The sequence below is a fragment of the Glossina fuscipes genome, unplaced genomic scaffold, assembly GCF_014805625.2.
Source record: "Glossina fuscipes isolate IAEA_lab_2018 unplaced genomic scaffold, Yale_Gfus_2 1, whole genome shotgun sequence".
NCBI lineage: Eukaryota > Metazoa > Arthropoda > Insecta > Diptera > Glossinidae > Glossina > Glossina fuscipes.
The window spans coordinates 33846426-33860512 of NW_023998415.1; the positions used below are offsets into that span (position 1 = coordinate 33846426).

The following is a 14087-nucleotide window of genomic DNA, read 5'->3' on the forward strand; positions in this document are numbered from 1 at the left end:
TGTTATTATAACTATAGTGTAACCTGCGGCAGAGTTAATTTCTAAATTAAAAATATTTTGTTTTATTAATTTATATTAATATTTGTTTTATTTTTAATTTTAAATCTTTTCTTTTTCATAAAAACATATTTCCATTTCATTTTAGAAAAAAAATCGAGTTTTTTATACCTCGTTAAAGCGAGTTTGCTGCCACTTGGTGCTCTTTATCCTGAAGACGATAATCCGAATGGAAATCACATAATCTTCGCCGTTAGGAGATCCTTCCTGCAAATGACTTGACTATCATTAGTCTTTCATTAATCTCGCTTGCTTGATTCAATTCTTAATTGAATAATTCTTGCATATTTATCGTTTCCATCTGTAAAGCCTTGTGTCCTGATTCCTCATATCCATATATTGCTAAATTGAGACCATAGTAAGAATTCTTGTTTTGAAATAAGCTTTGCTTTGTTGCGCGTAATGACATCATAGATGATCGGCAATCGTGCAGAATCAAATTTGAAATGAATATGAAAATTCCTGCAAAAAAAATTAATGAATTTTGATTAGATCGGGAATGAAATCAAAGAACAAATTGTATGAAGCAATTATATTACTATGGATTTTGTCGTTCAACTGTCAAATAACGATGAAAATTTATTACAAATAGTCTGTGTATTTAATGGTACGCGATGGCATTGCAAAGAGATGGGAAAGTTCGTTTTTCAAATGTCGTTACATTCTCTGCGTTTCTTAGGTTATTTCCAGGCAAATGAAACATATGTGAATCCCGCGTTTGCTCTTATTCAAAATACATTTTCTTAAATGTTCCATTAAATACTTTTAAGGCCGACAATTACACATACAACTCCGTCCATAAAACATTAACATACCGTGTATAGCAGAATCGATTTATTTCTGTTTAGATAACATTTCTGCTTAAATCACGATTACGAGCTCAAAACTTTGTACAGAATAAATCGAAAAATTTTGCTTATGACTTTCATTGGATTTAATTACGTAAGTTTTTTTTTTCTCCTAACTTAGGATTTCTAAGATCGGGAATCTTTCTTATATTTTCCTTTACACCAATGTCAAGAAAAAAAAAGCAAGAAGAATTCCATACGTCTTGAAGCAAACTTGTACACACATTCATCTTAAACCAACATATAAAAATTAAAGCTTTCGCTGCACTAGGCTTGTAAGATGGATCTAAAAACTATCAATAGCAGTATCTAGATCTATATATTTTATAGGTTTTGACTAACGCTCCCAAGAGTTTGCAGTAAAATTTTTTAATTATTTGCGGACACGAATGCTATAGCAAACTTAAAAGCAAATTCTTATTCATTTAATCTCCTATAGTCTTAATATAATGATATTAATTTAATTGGAAAATTTGATCTGCATCATCATGAACGTGATGAGAGAATCGCGATCGTCCCCTAGAGCTTGATTCATTGCAACTAACTAAGAAAATTTTGTAAAGTTTTAGCTGTCTCGATTTTCCCGAAAATGGACGTTCCAATAAGAAACGATTGGCGGGCCAAAAGATATGAATTATTAGCTTAAAAATTCGGAACTTTACGAAAATGTCATCGTAGAAGTGCATTTATACTTTACTATACGAATATTTCGTTGCTTGGTATTTGTGTGTTGTAGGTCTAATAAATCTAACGTATTCCAATGGCAATTGAACTTGTCTCGTCCAAGGTAACGAACTTAAGATCACTTCAATAAACTGTCATTGCGGACGAGCTATACCCGCACGTGTACTCCATAATGCAAAAATTTGAATTATCGTTATATACTGAATTCTAATATCTTATTATACCCACCATTGAAAGATGGAGGAATACTCCTATAAAGTGTACATATTCTTGATCAGCGTGAAATTCAGAATTGATTCACCCATGTCCGTCCATCTTTGTGATAAGTTGTTGATACTCGCCTGGTCGCAAAAATAAATATTTCGATTTCAAATTTTTAGAAACATTGGAACAGGCTGCTATTTTAAATCGTTCATTTCTAGTGGCCGTGCTTGTCAGTCCATTCCGTCTTATCTGTGAAATTTGAAGGATGTATTTTCTGAATGTTTTATTTTATGACTGGCCCCCGTGGTGTCTATTCGAAATTTCTTATTGGTGAAGTATGTAAATTTTGTAAAATATCTCCCCTTTTCTTTCTGTGCACCTTTTACACAAAAATGAAATAAAATTAATATATGCTCTCCTTCGCTAAGGTGATACCAAACAAGACAATATGATTTAAATGGATAAACACGAACATGATAAGGTTGAAAAATATAGCGTTAAAACGTGGTCATAATTTTGTATGATCCATTACCTATGTATTGGCTTTAAAGTGATACTAATCAACGTGATTACTTACCGAATTGTATGAATCTTTCGGATATGGCTTAAGCGCGACTTTTATGTATTATCTGAAACAAATAACGCAATTATTAATCAAATTATAATGAGATATTAATTTAGTTAACAAGAATAAGCACTTCTTTTCTTTTTTGTAATCAGTTAAAATTTGTCATCAATATTTTCTGCGACGAAAAATAGTACTACATCACGTTAAACTTTAATTCATAATTAATATGTAAAATGGGAGGAAAGACTTACTTCTTTATTTAGATTCCCAAAATGTTGCGATTTCCACTTATCTGCATGGGTAAGGCTGAAATGGAATCTTAAGAGAAGAAACAGAAAAACTTCCACTAATCATTTTTTTTACTCAATGACGACGTGGTCATCTTAATCTTAGAGTCCTACACTTCACTTTCATAAAATTATGATTCAATAGATTTTCATATAAATTTCTATATTTAAATTAAAATTTCATTTTTTCACACTAAATATAGAAAAAGAAATTTGTTTTTCAAAGTTATTTGAAGATAACTTATACAGACTCTTGTACGGGTGGTTCATAGCCTTCGGGTCGGTCAATAACTGTACCTTCCGCTGAGACAACGGCTTCTGTACCCTTGCCACCGCCGTCACCGTGTAGCTCCAACAATTTGGACAAATCGAAACGAGGTTTTTTCAATACTTTGACTTTGCGAATATAGACGTCGTGCAATGGATAGATACGTTGGCATATCTTTTCAATGTCTTTGGCAATCGAATCCAAAGCTAATTTATTAACCAATTGTTTTAAATCACAATCGCTAACTTCTCTAATAATAATTTCGTGCATTTTGCTGCGGATCTTACGGACCTGCGAGTGTTGGGCATAGCAAGTCTTTCGTTGAGATTGCTGATCTTTCGCAGTGAATCCAATACAAAATACACGCAACAAATAGCCATCTGTAGTTTTAGCTTCGACAATACCTTCGATAAGAGTTTGCCATTTTTTCACCATGCATCTGAAAATATAATTACATATATTTTATATATTTATGATATTGAAGTGAAGATTTTCGAGTTAAGTTACTATCATTAATATAATGGCATATACAATGCACATACTTGTCGGTTTCATTTTATACGGCACATAAACATAAATGAATGCCACAATTTTGGCCTTTCCATATTTCTTTCGTTTTTTCGATAGGTTTATTGATTTATCGCAATTACCTGTATTTGTCTGTAGTTAGATCCATGCCATGGAAGTTAGTTAAAACGTTGCGATCTTGCACATCTTCAGCAATTAAACGAAATTTACGGAAAGAGCGCTCCGAATCGTTATCCTTCTGCAAATCGCCTAAAGCCACTTCGAACACACGTCCTTTCAAAAAGTCTGAGGCGATTCTTTGCCCCTGTGTACGATTTACGAGAGTTTTGCCAATTTGGCGTGTTTTAAACATATTAGGAGCTTTAACATCGTACCAATCTTTACGCGAAAAAGGATCAACAATCTTCTTTTTGCCTCCTTTTTTACCTCCTTTCGAGAGACCTTTATTTTTGCCAACTGCCATGTTCAGTGTTCAAAGCGGAAAAAGGCGGATGCACGTTCTTATGTTATGAACAGACCATATATTGTGGATGACAGCAATTTTTCGTTGAGTTTTGACATTAGATGGTTTCGTTCAAAATTGCTTTAAGTAACGTTGACAACATTTTTGGATAGAGGTAATCATACTCTCGGAATTAGGAAAATCAAGTTAAACTTGGCAGCACTATAAAATGGAAAAAAAAATGTAGTAAAGAAAGATAAGAAATATTAATTAATAAAGGCATCCTGAGGATAGCACGTTAACATTACCGTACAAAATGAAGTACGTTTTCTTTTTTTCAATACACAATTGAATTTTTATGTGCACCTATCCATAACAAGTTGTAATTTTATGGAGCAAAAAGTATCAATATGAAAAATCTCACAGGGCGCGACTATACAAATATATTGATACAAATTCTTACTATAGACACACTAGAGAAAACATGAAAAATTAGCTGGGATATTTGATGAGTCTTGTCCGACTGTAAATAAAATTTTAAGTTGATAAATTTATTCACAGATTGCCTGGAACAACCAAAATTAAAGCAAATCAAAAATTGCCAAACATCAAAGGAGATTTGGAAGAGGCTTCACACCCACTTGCCCTTCAAATGATAATGCACGTAACGCATCAATGAAATGCTTCTGAAATGTGACAATAACATCCCTGTTAAAAAGAGCTATTTTTGTGCGTATGTATCTTGTTGCTGTAAAAGTGATGCCGTGTGTGATGTTGACATGTAAGCCTAATATAGGAAAAAGTCTTTATACGTAATGTACATAATTGATATGCTCCAGTAGACCCTAAATCAACTTTTAAGGACACACTTGACATTATCCCCAATCAACTCAGCGAAGAGTAGAGTTTTGTCATATTAATGATATTGTCTATTTTTAATTTAGTGGAAAATACGCGGACTGAACTTATTTAATTGCAAAAAGGAGGTAATACTCCCTGTTATTTGCAAAGCCGTCGGCAAAAGTCCCCATATATTGATATATTTTTATCCTGACAGTTAGCGTTGTGCTAGATGAAAAACAGTCTGTGGGATACTCTGGCAACATAGCTTTTTGCTCACTAGGCAAACTCCAAGATATCAAATAAGAAAATAAATTGAATATATAATGGTAGCAGAAGTATTTATATGTAGAGAATGGCATCTATCTTATTTTTGTTGTTAAGAAAATGCCTTAAGCAATTATCATAAGCATTATATTCGACATAGTTGACAACTAATATAGTTTGAGCTTTCCGCTTGTCCGGTATTGATAGGACTGAAATTATGGATGGTAGTGCTGGTAGTGCAGGTATCATTAATAATACTATTTCAGGACGTTATATGTCTGGCGATACAGAATGGGAAGCGAGGGAGGTATGTTTTACACAAAAATGCATGATAAATCAATAAAATGTGTTTCAACCCCTTAATCTATCAATCTATCAATCGTTTCAGTCTCAGCGTCAGCGAGAGCTGGAAGAGGCACGCGCCCGAGCAGCCCAAATGGAGAAGACAATGAAGTGGTGGTCCGATTGTACTGCCAACTGGCGGGAAAAATGGAGTAAGGTAAAATTAGAAAATTGTGGCATTATTAGCGGTTACCAAAGTATTTGTAGTTTACTTCAATCGGATGTTGAATCGATATTCTTTAACAAAGAATTGTCAATATTTTTATATATATATATATGTGTGTATATATATATAGGTGCGTAACGAACGAAATAAGGCTCGAGAGGAAGCTAAACAGCTTAGAGCTAACTTAGAAATGGCAATGAAAGAAGCAAATTCCTATAAACGTGAGAAAAATGATCTTGAAATGCAAATTACTCAATTGAAAAAAGAAATGGAAAAAGTTCACTCTTTGATGATGAAGCATGCCGGACAATTTCACAAAGCCGGGTATGAATGCAATATATTCGAAAAGAAATTTTTATTATTATTAAATTACAATTAATTTAAATTTTTTTAAAAGAATGGCCGATACAGCCGAAGAAACTGAGGCCAACAGTCGGGATGCCAATTGCTCTCCTGACATTTCGTCGGATGGTTTAAAAAATGTCAATAGTGAAGATGGTTTAGTTACTAAAACAAACGCAGGGGGTGAAATCAAAGATCTCGATATTGAAGAATTCGTTTTGAAGGGTGCGGTTTCAAAAACTATAACTGATATTGGTTTGTAGTTTAGTAATTCATTTATATTAAAAATTTTCAAGACTTAATATTAAAAGGGAAAAAATAATGATTAATCTTTTAGACGAAGTAACGGCCGAGGAGAAACGTTTAATACAGCAACTTTCAAAGGATGATTTCGATGAAGATTATCTGTTACAAAAGATCTCTATGCTACAATTACGCTTAGATGAAGCTCAAAAGACGGTCAGTGCCGAAAGAGAGTAAGCCTTACAATTGAATTGAGTTTATACGGTTTTTAAATGTCATTGTACGGTTTTTAGTGAAAAGCATATTTTACATAAAAGTATAGAAAAACTCACTCTCGAAATCCAAGAAGTTCGAGAAAGGCAGGAGGAGTTAAGAGCTGCAAAACAGGAGGCCGTTCGCGAACTGCTGACCCTTCAAGAACAACATCGAGCTGAAATGCGCATAATAAACAACTCCTTACAAGAAGAGACAGCATCTCGTGAAAATCTTGAACGTCGTCTCGGGGAATTACGTTCAGAGGTTCGACAATAGCATTCAATTATTAATCTTACAATATATTTTAAATAATTTGGAACAGCTCGAGCGATTGCAAGCTGAAAATGCCTCCGAATGGGGTAAACGGGAACGTTTGGAGACTGAAAAATTAGCTTTAGAACGGGATAATAAAAAATTGCGAGCTGAAATTCGAGATTATCAAGAGCGGTCTGACCGTAAGGGTCGTCCTTTACAAGCAACTGATGTAGAGGTTCGCGCTCTGCAACAGGAGTTATCAGAACGAAATAAAGTAAATCAATTTTTTTTTTAACAAAATCTTTAAATAATCGAAAATTATACCTGCTTTGCATTTCAGGAGTTAAGTGAACTAAAGATATCACATTCCAAATTGAAAAAGTTATTATCTGAAACGAATACTGAGCTAGGACATGCAGTTCGGCGAGCGGAACAATATGAAGCGGAGGTAAATTTATACAGAAAAAAAAATGTGTTAGTGTGTTATTGATTGTTTCGTACAAGAGATTTCACCCTAATTTCATTCGCTTTTCTATTTAGACTATATTGAAAATTATAAATATATGTAGTCAACGCAAAAACATAGTCGGTAAAGCCATGCTCGTTTGTTATGTTGAAATCACTATTATTGTCGATGCTCTAGTCTTGCTTTTCTATTGTGCTTATAAATTAAGGCTTTCAAATTTGTGTGGCTTTCGAAAACGCGTCTGTATCAAATTCCGAAATCAGTTGAAGAGGTTCAAGAAAACATGCAATAAATTGGAACACAAAACAAAAGAAGATTAATGTTTTGATTAATACAACTCTATATAGCAGTGCCGCTAAATCCGTACACCGCAAATAACTGATGTGGGCGAATGAGTTGTTAAAAAATATAAAAAAAATGCAATTTAATTCAAATGTGATTTCAGTTATGCTTCTATTTATTAGATTTAACTGCAATTATAGCGTGTATGCGTTGATAAGCAGCGAAAATTAAGCAAATGTTTCGAAACACGTGGTCGGTTAATATTAAAGTTATGTCCTATTTTTGCAGCTCTTGAATGTTATTCGAGAGTCGATTGAAATAGTTGATTGACTGACATTGGTAAGAACTGGCCGATTGACGTTACGTATCTTGAATGTCAAAACCTCTCAAAATATCAGTGACATTTTGTAAATCATTATTAACATAAGACATTTTCTTTTGCAATGTGTTCTTGTCGCTTTGAAAATAACAAATGCTTGGAAAATGCACATTTTACACTCAATACTACAACTTGATTCCTTAAAATGTCGGCACATATTTCCGTTTTCACTTAATGCACAACGCTTCAAGCGTTTTGTACAAAAAAAATATATGCCGAAATTTCGCTGCCGGGACTTATGCAAAGACGCAATATATTTTTAACTGCATAGCAATTGCGTTGAGCAAAATGTTTATATTGCTGTGGCCGTCTTACTTATCTATGCAATCTTTCGTCTGATAAGACAAACTTTACTCTGTACGTGGCATATTTCATTCGATCTTATATTATATTAAGTTGGTAATATTTTCTTTCAAAGAAGAAAATTAGTAAAATCTATCTTTTTTTTCGTCTCCGATATATAATTACACCGTGTCTCTTTATTTTATAATCTCGGAACTAAATAGCCTGATGTTTAATTATTAAAAATACGCTCTCGACATTTGCGATATTTTCTGCGCATTTGATATAATGTGTTTAGTTAGCGAAAGCCGGTATACCGGTAATGGCGCGTCCTAGTATGAGAGCATGAATATCGTGGGTGCCCTCGTAAGTGTTGACAGCTTCCAAATTCATAACATGTCTTATGATGTGGTATTCATCAGAAATGCCATTTCCACCTAATACATCCCTCATTACACGTGCAATTTCTAATGCTTTACCAGCATTGTTACGCTTTATCATGGAAATCATTTCGGGTGTATGAAGTTTCTTTTCTTTAAGACGACCTACTTGTAGACACGCTTGCAGGCCCAAAGCGATATCTGTGGAAGCATCGGCCAATTTTTTTTGAATCAATTGATTAGCAGCTAAGGGCCGGCCAAATTGCTTACGATCTAAAACATATTGCCGAGCGATTTCTACGCAGGCTTCCGCTGCCCCTAAAGCTCCCCAAGCAATGCCATAGCGAGCATTATTTAAGCAAGTAAATGGCCCCACGAAACCAACAACGTTAGGCAAGAGATTTTCTTCAGGTACATGAAGATCGTCCATGAGTATCATACCGGTTATCGAAGCTCTTAGAGAGAACTTGCCTTCAATTTTGGGTGTCGATAAGCCTTTCTTAGATTGTTCACGATCCACTAGAAAACCTCGAACTTTGCCATCTTCTCCCTTAGCCCAAATAATCAACACGTCAGCAATGGGTGAACTAGTAATCCAAGATTTTGAGCCGTTCAATATAAAACATTTACTTTTATTGTCGTATTTCGCACGTGTTTCCATTCCACCTGGATCACTGCCATGGTTGGGCTCAGTGAGACCGAAAGCACCTATCATTTTATATATATTTATATATAATGTTTTTTTCCTTAAACGTTTATTTCTTTTGTTTTCACCACTCACCAATTAATTTTCCTTGGGCCAGTAGTGGTAGATATTTTTCTTTTAATTTATCAGAGCCAAAATCATAAATTGCTCCCATTGCTAAAGAGCTCTGTACACTTAAAGCTGAGCGATAAGCCGAGTCTACACGCTCGATTTCCCGAGCTAATAAACCGTAGGCAACATTAGAAACGCCCGGACAACCATAACCGTTCAGTGTGCAACCCAAAGCACCCAGGGCTCCGATATCTTTCATTATATCCTTATCGAAAGATTCCTCCCTATTGGCTTTGGTAATGCGCGGCAATAGACTATCTTGACAAAAGCTGCGAAACGAATTACGTATTGCAATCTCATCTTCAGTTAATTGCGATTCTAAGTTAAGCGGATCTTGCCAATTGAATTTCGGTGCTTGTTTAGAGGGTTTTGTAGCAAATCCTACTTTAGCCACCATAGATTGCACTTTGGCTAAAACATTTCGTCCAATCATTTCCTTTTTAAATTCTGTTTTTTTTATTTTTATTTTTTTATTCTAAATATAATAGATCAGCTGTGAGAACGGCGTTTCTATTTAACTGGTAGTCTCTCTTCGAGTATACTCGTGCAACTAAGTGAGCAATGCCGTTGTTGAGTTGCGATCAGTGTTTTTGATTTTTCATTTTTTTACTCTCAGCTAAAGAACATATACAAGTAACCAGATTACTATGTACGATTAATGTCTCTCCCGATCTTTCTTTGCATTAATTAGTCAATTTAATCTTTTTTTTTTTTCGTTTAAGAGCGTTAAAAATGATTTCTCTCTTTAATGTCGATTAATTACGTATCGCTTGATAAACATATTAACATATGCTCGCATTATTTATGAAATTGATTTAATTTGATAACTTAACATTATTATTGTCGTTACTATCTGTAATGGTCACACGTCCAATGCTCTCGCGTATGGATTTGCAGTTTCAAAGCAATAATTGACAAAAGGTTCATAAGATGTTTTAATTTGTAAAGTGACAGTGACGCGTAGCAACGAATAAACTAACCCGATAACGGTGCGTCGTTATTCTTAAATTCTTTTCTACGCCAAATCAAATTGGTTAAGGTTTTTATACAATCCTAGCATATCCTACGAATATCCTTTATTCATATATCGCTTCTGATTGATTAGTTAAACAACTAGCAACCGATAAGCTAAGAAAGATACCTAATACCTAAATATATTCGGATGTTTTACTTTTCATCAAAATGACGAATGATAAACTTAGGAAGCTACTGAGTGTTTGTAAACATTTTGATCACTTTTTCACTTGAAAAACGCATTTATTGCGGCAAATTAAAATAATATATATATCAATCAAAATAGTTTTCATTATTTTCGACATTTAAAAAGTTTTTTTGGCAACATGGCGATATCATGTCGAAAGAACTTATATTGGTTAGGTAGCGATCCACGCCAACCATCGACCGATTTTTGCATTTTTTCAACTTGGTGGATCCGCGTGCCAGCCAAGCCATGGTAGTGAGGAGACGCCATATCTGGTGAGTGCGCTAAGTGCGGCAGAACTTCCTTTCCCAAGTGGCCAAAAAATGGCATTTTCAGTCAATTCGTGTCGCCGCCTTTAAGCCCTTGAAGGTGTTTCATGGGTCTTGGCAGCAGATTTCTTCAAATAAACAACAAAAGTCCTGATTAGTACGCGGAATAAATCAATAATATTAAATGGGAAAACTGTTATTTTATGTAGACGAAGTTCAAAAGCATCGAATTCGATCGTTACATATATATATACTGGAAATTGCTGATCAACATTTTTTGCAAACACCTTGTTTACACAAATGTAACACAAATTTACTTATGGATTTTTCGATAATTTTAGCCGAATACTTGAATCTATTTAGTTTATTTTTGAACTTGATTCTCGACAATTGTATTAATGAAAAATTTGAGATCAAACTAACCTGGTTTCAAAATTGGACACTTGTAAGTTTTGGTAACTGTGAAGGGAGCGTTTAAGCTAATTTAGATCATTGCTGAACTTTAATCGAAGAGAGGAAATTTTTGATAACATTTTGTTTTTCTAGGTAATATGTTTGGACTAATCAATCATGATTTCAACAGACTGACAATCGGATAAGGCAATCAATAATTGAGGTTTTTCCATTCGCATTTCAATGCATTATAAAATAAATAATGTGTGCGGGAGAAGAAGATTTAACGACTAGTCTCTAGCAGGAAGAATAACTTTGATACTCAATAGTATGGAATTTCTTTTCAAGACCACTATTGTCTTTCCATCTACCTTTCTTTTTAGCTTTCCAATATGTTTCATAGATTGAAAGATATGGATCAAAAGGAGGATATAGGAGGATAAGAAAATAGATATTTGAGTATTTTGCCTTGAACTTCTTGCAATTTTATGCCAAGTCAAGTTTTAGCTTTATGTAATTAAGTGAATTAACCTTGTCCGTCAGTCCGAGAATATATAAGATACATATATATATATAAGTTATATATATATAATATATAAAATATTATTATATATTATTAAAATATTATATATATTAGTATATAGTATATATATATATATATATCTTAGTATATAGTATATATATCTAAGTATATATATATATCTTATATATCTTATATATATATATATATCTTAGTATATATATCTATATCTTAGTATATATATATATATATATATCCGAGATCTCATGAAAGACATACATCCTTTATCAAAACAACATAGGCGACTTGGTCAGATATATTGTCAATTAGTTATCGTTATTTTATTATATTATAGTAATAGATAGTATCTACCGATCGGGAAAAATTCTTCTTTTCTTATTGTCTCTTGTGCGTGCCAGGAAAAAGTATTTTTCTACTTCTTCTTCTCTTCTTACCCGCCAGACGGAGATGAAGTTTTAGTAGTATGTGAGGCATGTGCTTGTGAAAGATGGAGACGTGTCAATGTCATTTCACTCATCTTTCGATTCGTCTTGTGACGTATTACACAAGGATGGGTAAATTCGCCAAATCAAGCGATGTGATGAGTAACGTTAAGACATAGACAGGCAAGGAAGAGAAAGCAAAAAAAAAAAGAAGTCATACAGACCACTTACGCAAATAATACAAAACAACAACAACAACAACAACAATAATAAACAAAAATATGTAAAACTTTGGCAAGAGACTTTCGAGTAATTGATTCAACTTTTTAGTCAAGAGCGCATGAGACGAAATAGAAACCTGGGTTTTGTGATCTTGCGATCTAAATTGATACTCAAAATCAAATGATGATCTGAGTTAGATTTCAAATGTTATTAGTAAATGAATCATTAAATTACACAAGAAATCACATAACGCTTAAGCATTTCTTAATAAATGTAAATTGTTTGCAGGTGAAGCGTTTACGTCAACGTGTTGAAGAACTGAAACGTGAATTATCTGCTGCTGAGGATGAATTGGATTCAGCGGTTAATCAGGCTAGACGCTTACAGCGTACGAATGATGAACTAGTGGGTCAAATTGAAGCATTGCAAGTTCAAATACAGCATTTACAAACAAGGTTTACTCAACTAATAATATATTCTATTAATTTTAAATCTATTTGTTTTCGTATTGCAATGCATATGCTAATAATTTACTAACCTTTAACAATTTTCAAAAATGCTGCTTGGAATTAAATATCTATCTGCATATATTCATAAATAACAAACTTGTCATAAACAAAAAAAACAAAAAAAAAAAAAAAAAAAAAAAAAAAAAAAAAAAAAAAAAAAAAAAATATATCAAACAACAGGCGAGCGAATAGTCCACAAACACGTGGAGGAAATATGGGTGGCGGTATAGGTGTTGGTTTGACAGGTGTCAGTGGTGGTGTACAATTACGTAATAAAATTGCCGTAGAATTATCAAGTGAATGTTTACCGAATATAAATGATTTGCGTCAAATATTCGACGATGCACCGACACAAAATAATGCCGCTCTACGTAATTCGAATGGCATTGAAGCCGCCTCAAAACGTTCCAGCCACACTGAGCGTACTTTGTTGCAACAACAGCAAAGTGTTAGTTTCTTTGATGCCAAACCGTCTCATGTTGAAGAGAATGTCTTTGAATCCAAGTCACGTAATTTAGATTTCGAAAGGGCTAAGCAAAAGTTTGATAATCCATCGCATTTGCATCACCAACATCATCACCGCCAGCGCGAGCAACGCGAACGATCATCGGGACGATATGGCCAAAATGGTAGCAATAGTGGTACCAATCAATCGGTTGCGAATAATAGAGCTAATCTAGTGCTTCCATTGAAGACAACCATTGCTTTGGCCAATACCAGTGGAAACTTTAATTCCAATTCTAATAATTCAAACTCAAATTCTCAAACAGCTTCAAACGTAAGTCTCACGAAAGATGATGTAAATCGTCAACTGTTCGAAGATCATTCGCGTTCTTCGACGGTCGGTGGTGGCAGTGTCGGTGGCGGAAGTGCTGATGGTCAACAATATCTTAAAAAAGATAATTCAAATTCTTTAACGAGCGGTGGTAATTATACACGAAACAGTATTAATTTGGATGGTCTCAAGGTATCAGACGACGAGGTAAGCTAAGCAATTACAATTGACTATATTTTATAACTAACATTTATAATTATTTTAAAATGCATGTACACTCACTCATATATATTTTATATTTATATATTATTAGGGCTAATAAATGCAAACAATCTTATTATTTATTTATTAGACTCCGTAATTTTGGTTCAACTAGCTTATTACTTGACGAGGAAACTGAAGGCAATAGTGATGAAGAAATCTAAAGTCGATGTAAAAAAAAAAAAAAAAAAAAAAAAACCGTACATAAGCTACTTAAATATTCAATCTGTATCCTTAAAGTATTAACAATGACTTACATTTTTTTTTTTTTTTTTTTTTTTTTTTTTGTTTT

General features: G+C 33.6%; 3 protein-coding genes across 5 annotated transcripts; 1 reads left to right on the forward strand and 2 right to left on the reverse strand.

Moving 5' to 3' along the window:
- Positions 1-2806: 2806 nt before the first annotated feature.
- Positions 2807-3958, reverse strand: LOC119632133 (40S ribosomal protein S3a). The gene is made up of 2 exons (XM_038024906.1): positions 3567-3958; positions 2807-3355 (listed from the first exon to the last, which is right to left on the reverse strand). Exons 1-2 carry the CDS (start codon positions 3905-3907, stop codon positions 2890-2892), a joined length of 807 nt encoding a protein of 268 aa, XP_037880834.1. The 5' UTR covers positions 3908-3958; the 3' UTR covers positions 2807-2889.
- Positions 3959-4963: 1005 nt separating this feature from the next.
- Positions 4964-13993, forward strand: LOC119631506 (coiled-coil domain-containing protein 102A). Of its 3 annotated transcripts, none has more exons than XM_038023779.1 (11): positions 4964-5300; positions 5382-5492; positions 5632-5825; positions 5899-6098; positions 6181-6319; positions 6380-6605; positions 6664-6870; positions 6937-7044; positions 12539-12705; positions 12940-13741; positions 13887-13979. In XM_038023779.1, exons 1-11 carry the CDS (start codon positions 5211-5213, stop codon positions 13893-13895), a joined length of 2253 nt encoding a protein of 750 aa, XP_037879707.1. In that variant the 5' UTR covers positions 4964-5210; the 3' UTR covers positions 13896-13979. The 3 variants fall into 3 exon arrangements, with proteins under 3 accessions (XP_037879707.1, XP_037879708.1, XP_037879709.1); XM_038023780.1 differs by having other exon boundaries at positions 5899-6068; XM_038023781.1 differs by lacking the exon at positions 12940-13741 and having other exon boundaries at positions 13887-13993.
- LOC119631507 (glutaryl-CoA dehydrogenase, mitochondrial) lies at positions 8173-9774 on the reverse strand. The gene is made up of 2 exons (XM_038023782.1): positions 9167-9774; positions 8173-9093 (listed from the first exon to the last, which is right to left on the reverse strand). Exons 1-2 carry the CDS (start codon positions 9633-9635, stop codon positions 8300-8302), a joined length of 1263 nt encoding a protein of 420 aa, XP_037879710.1. The 5' UTR covers positions 9636-9774; the 3' UTR covers positions 8173-8299.
- Positions 13994-14087: the final 94 nt, after the last annotated feature.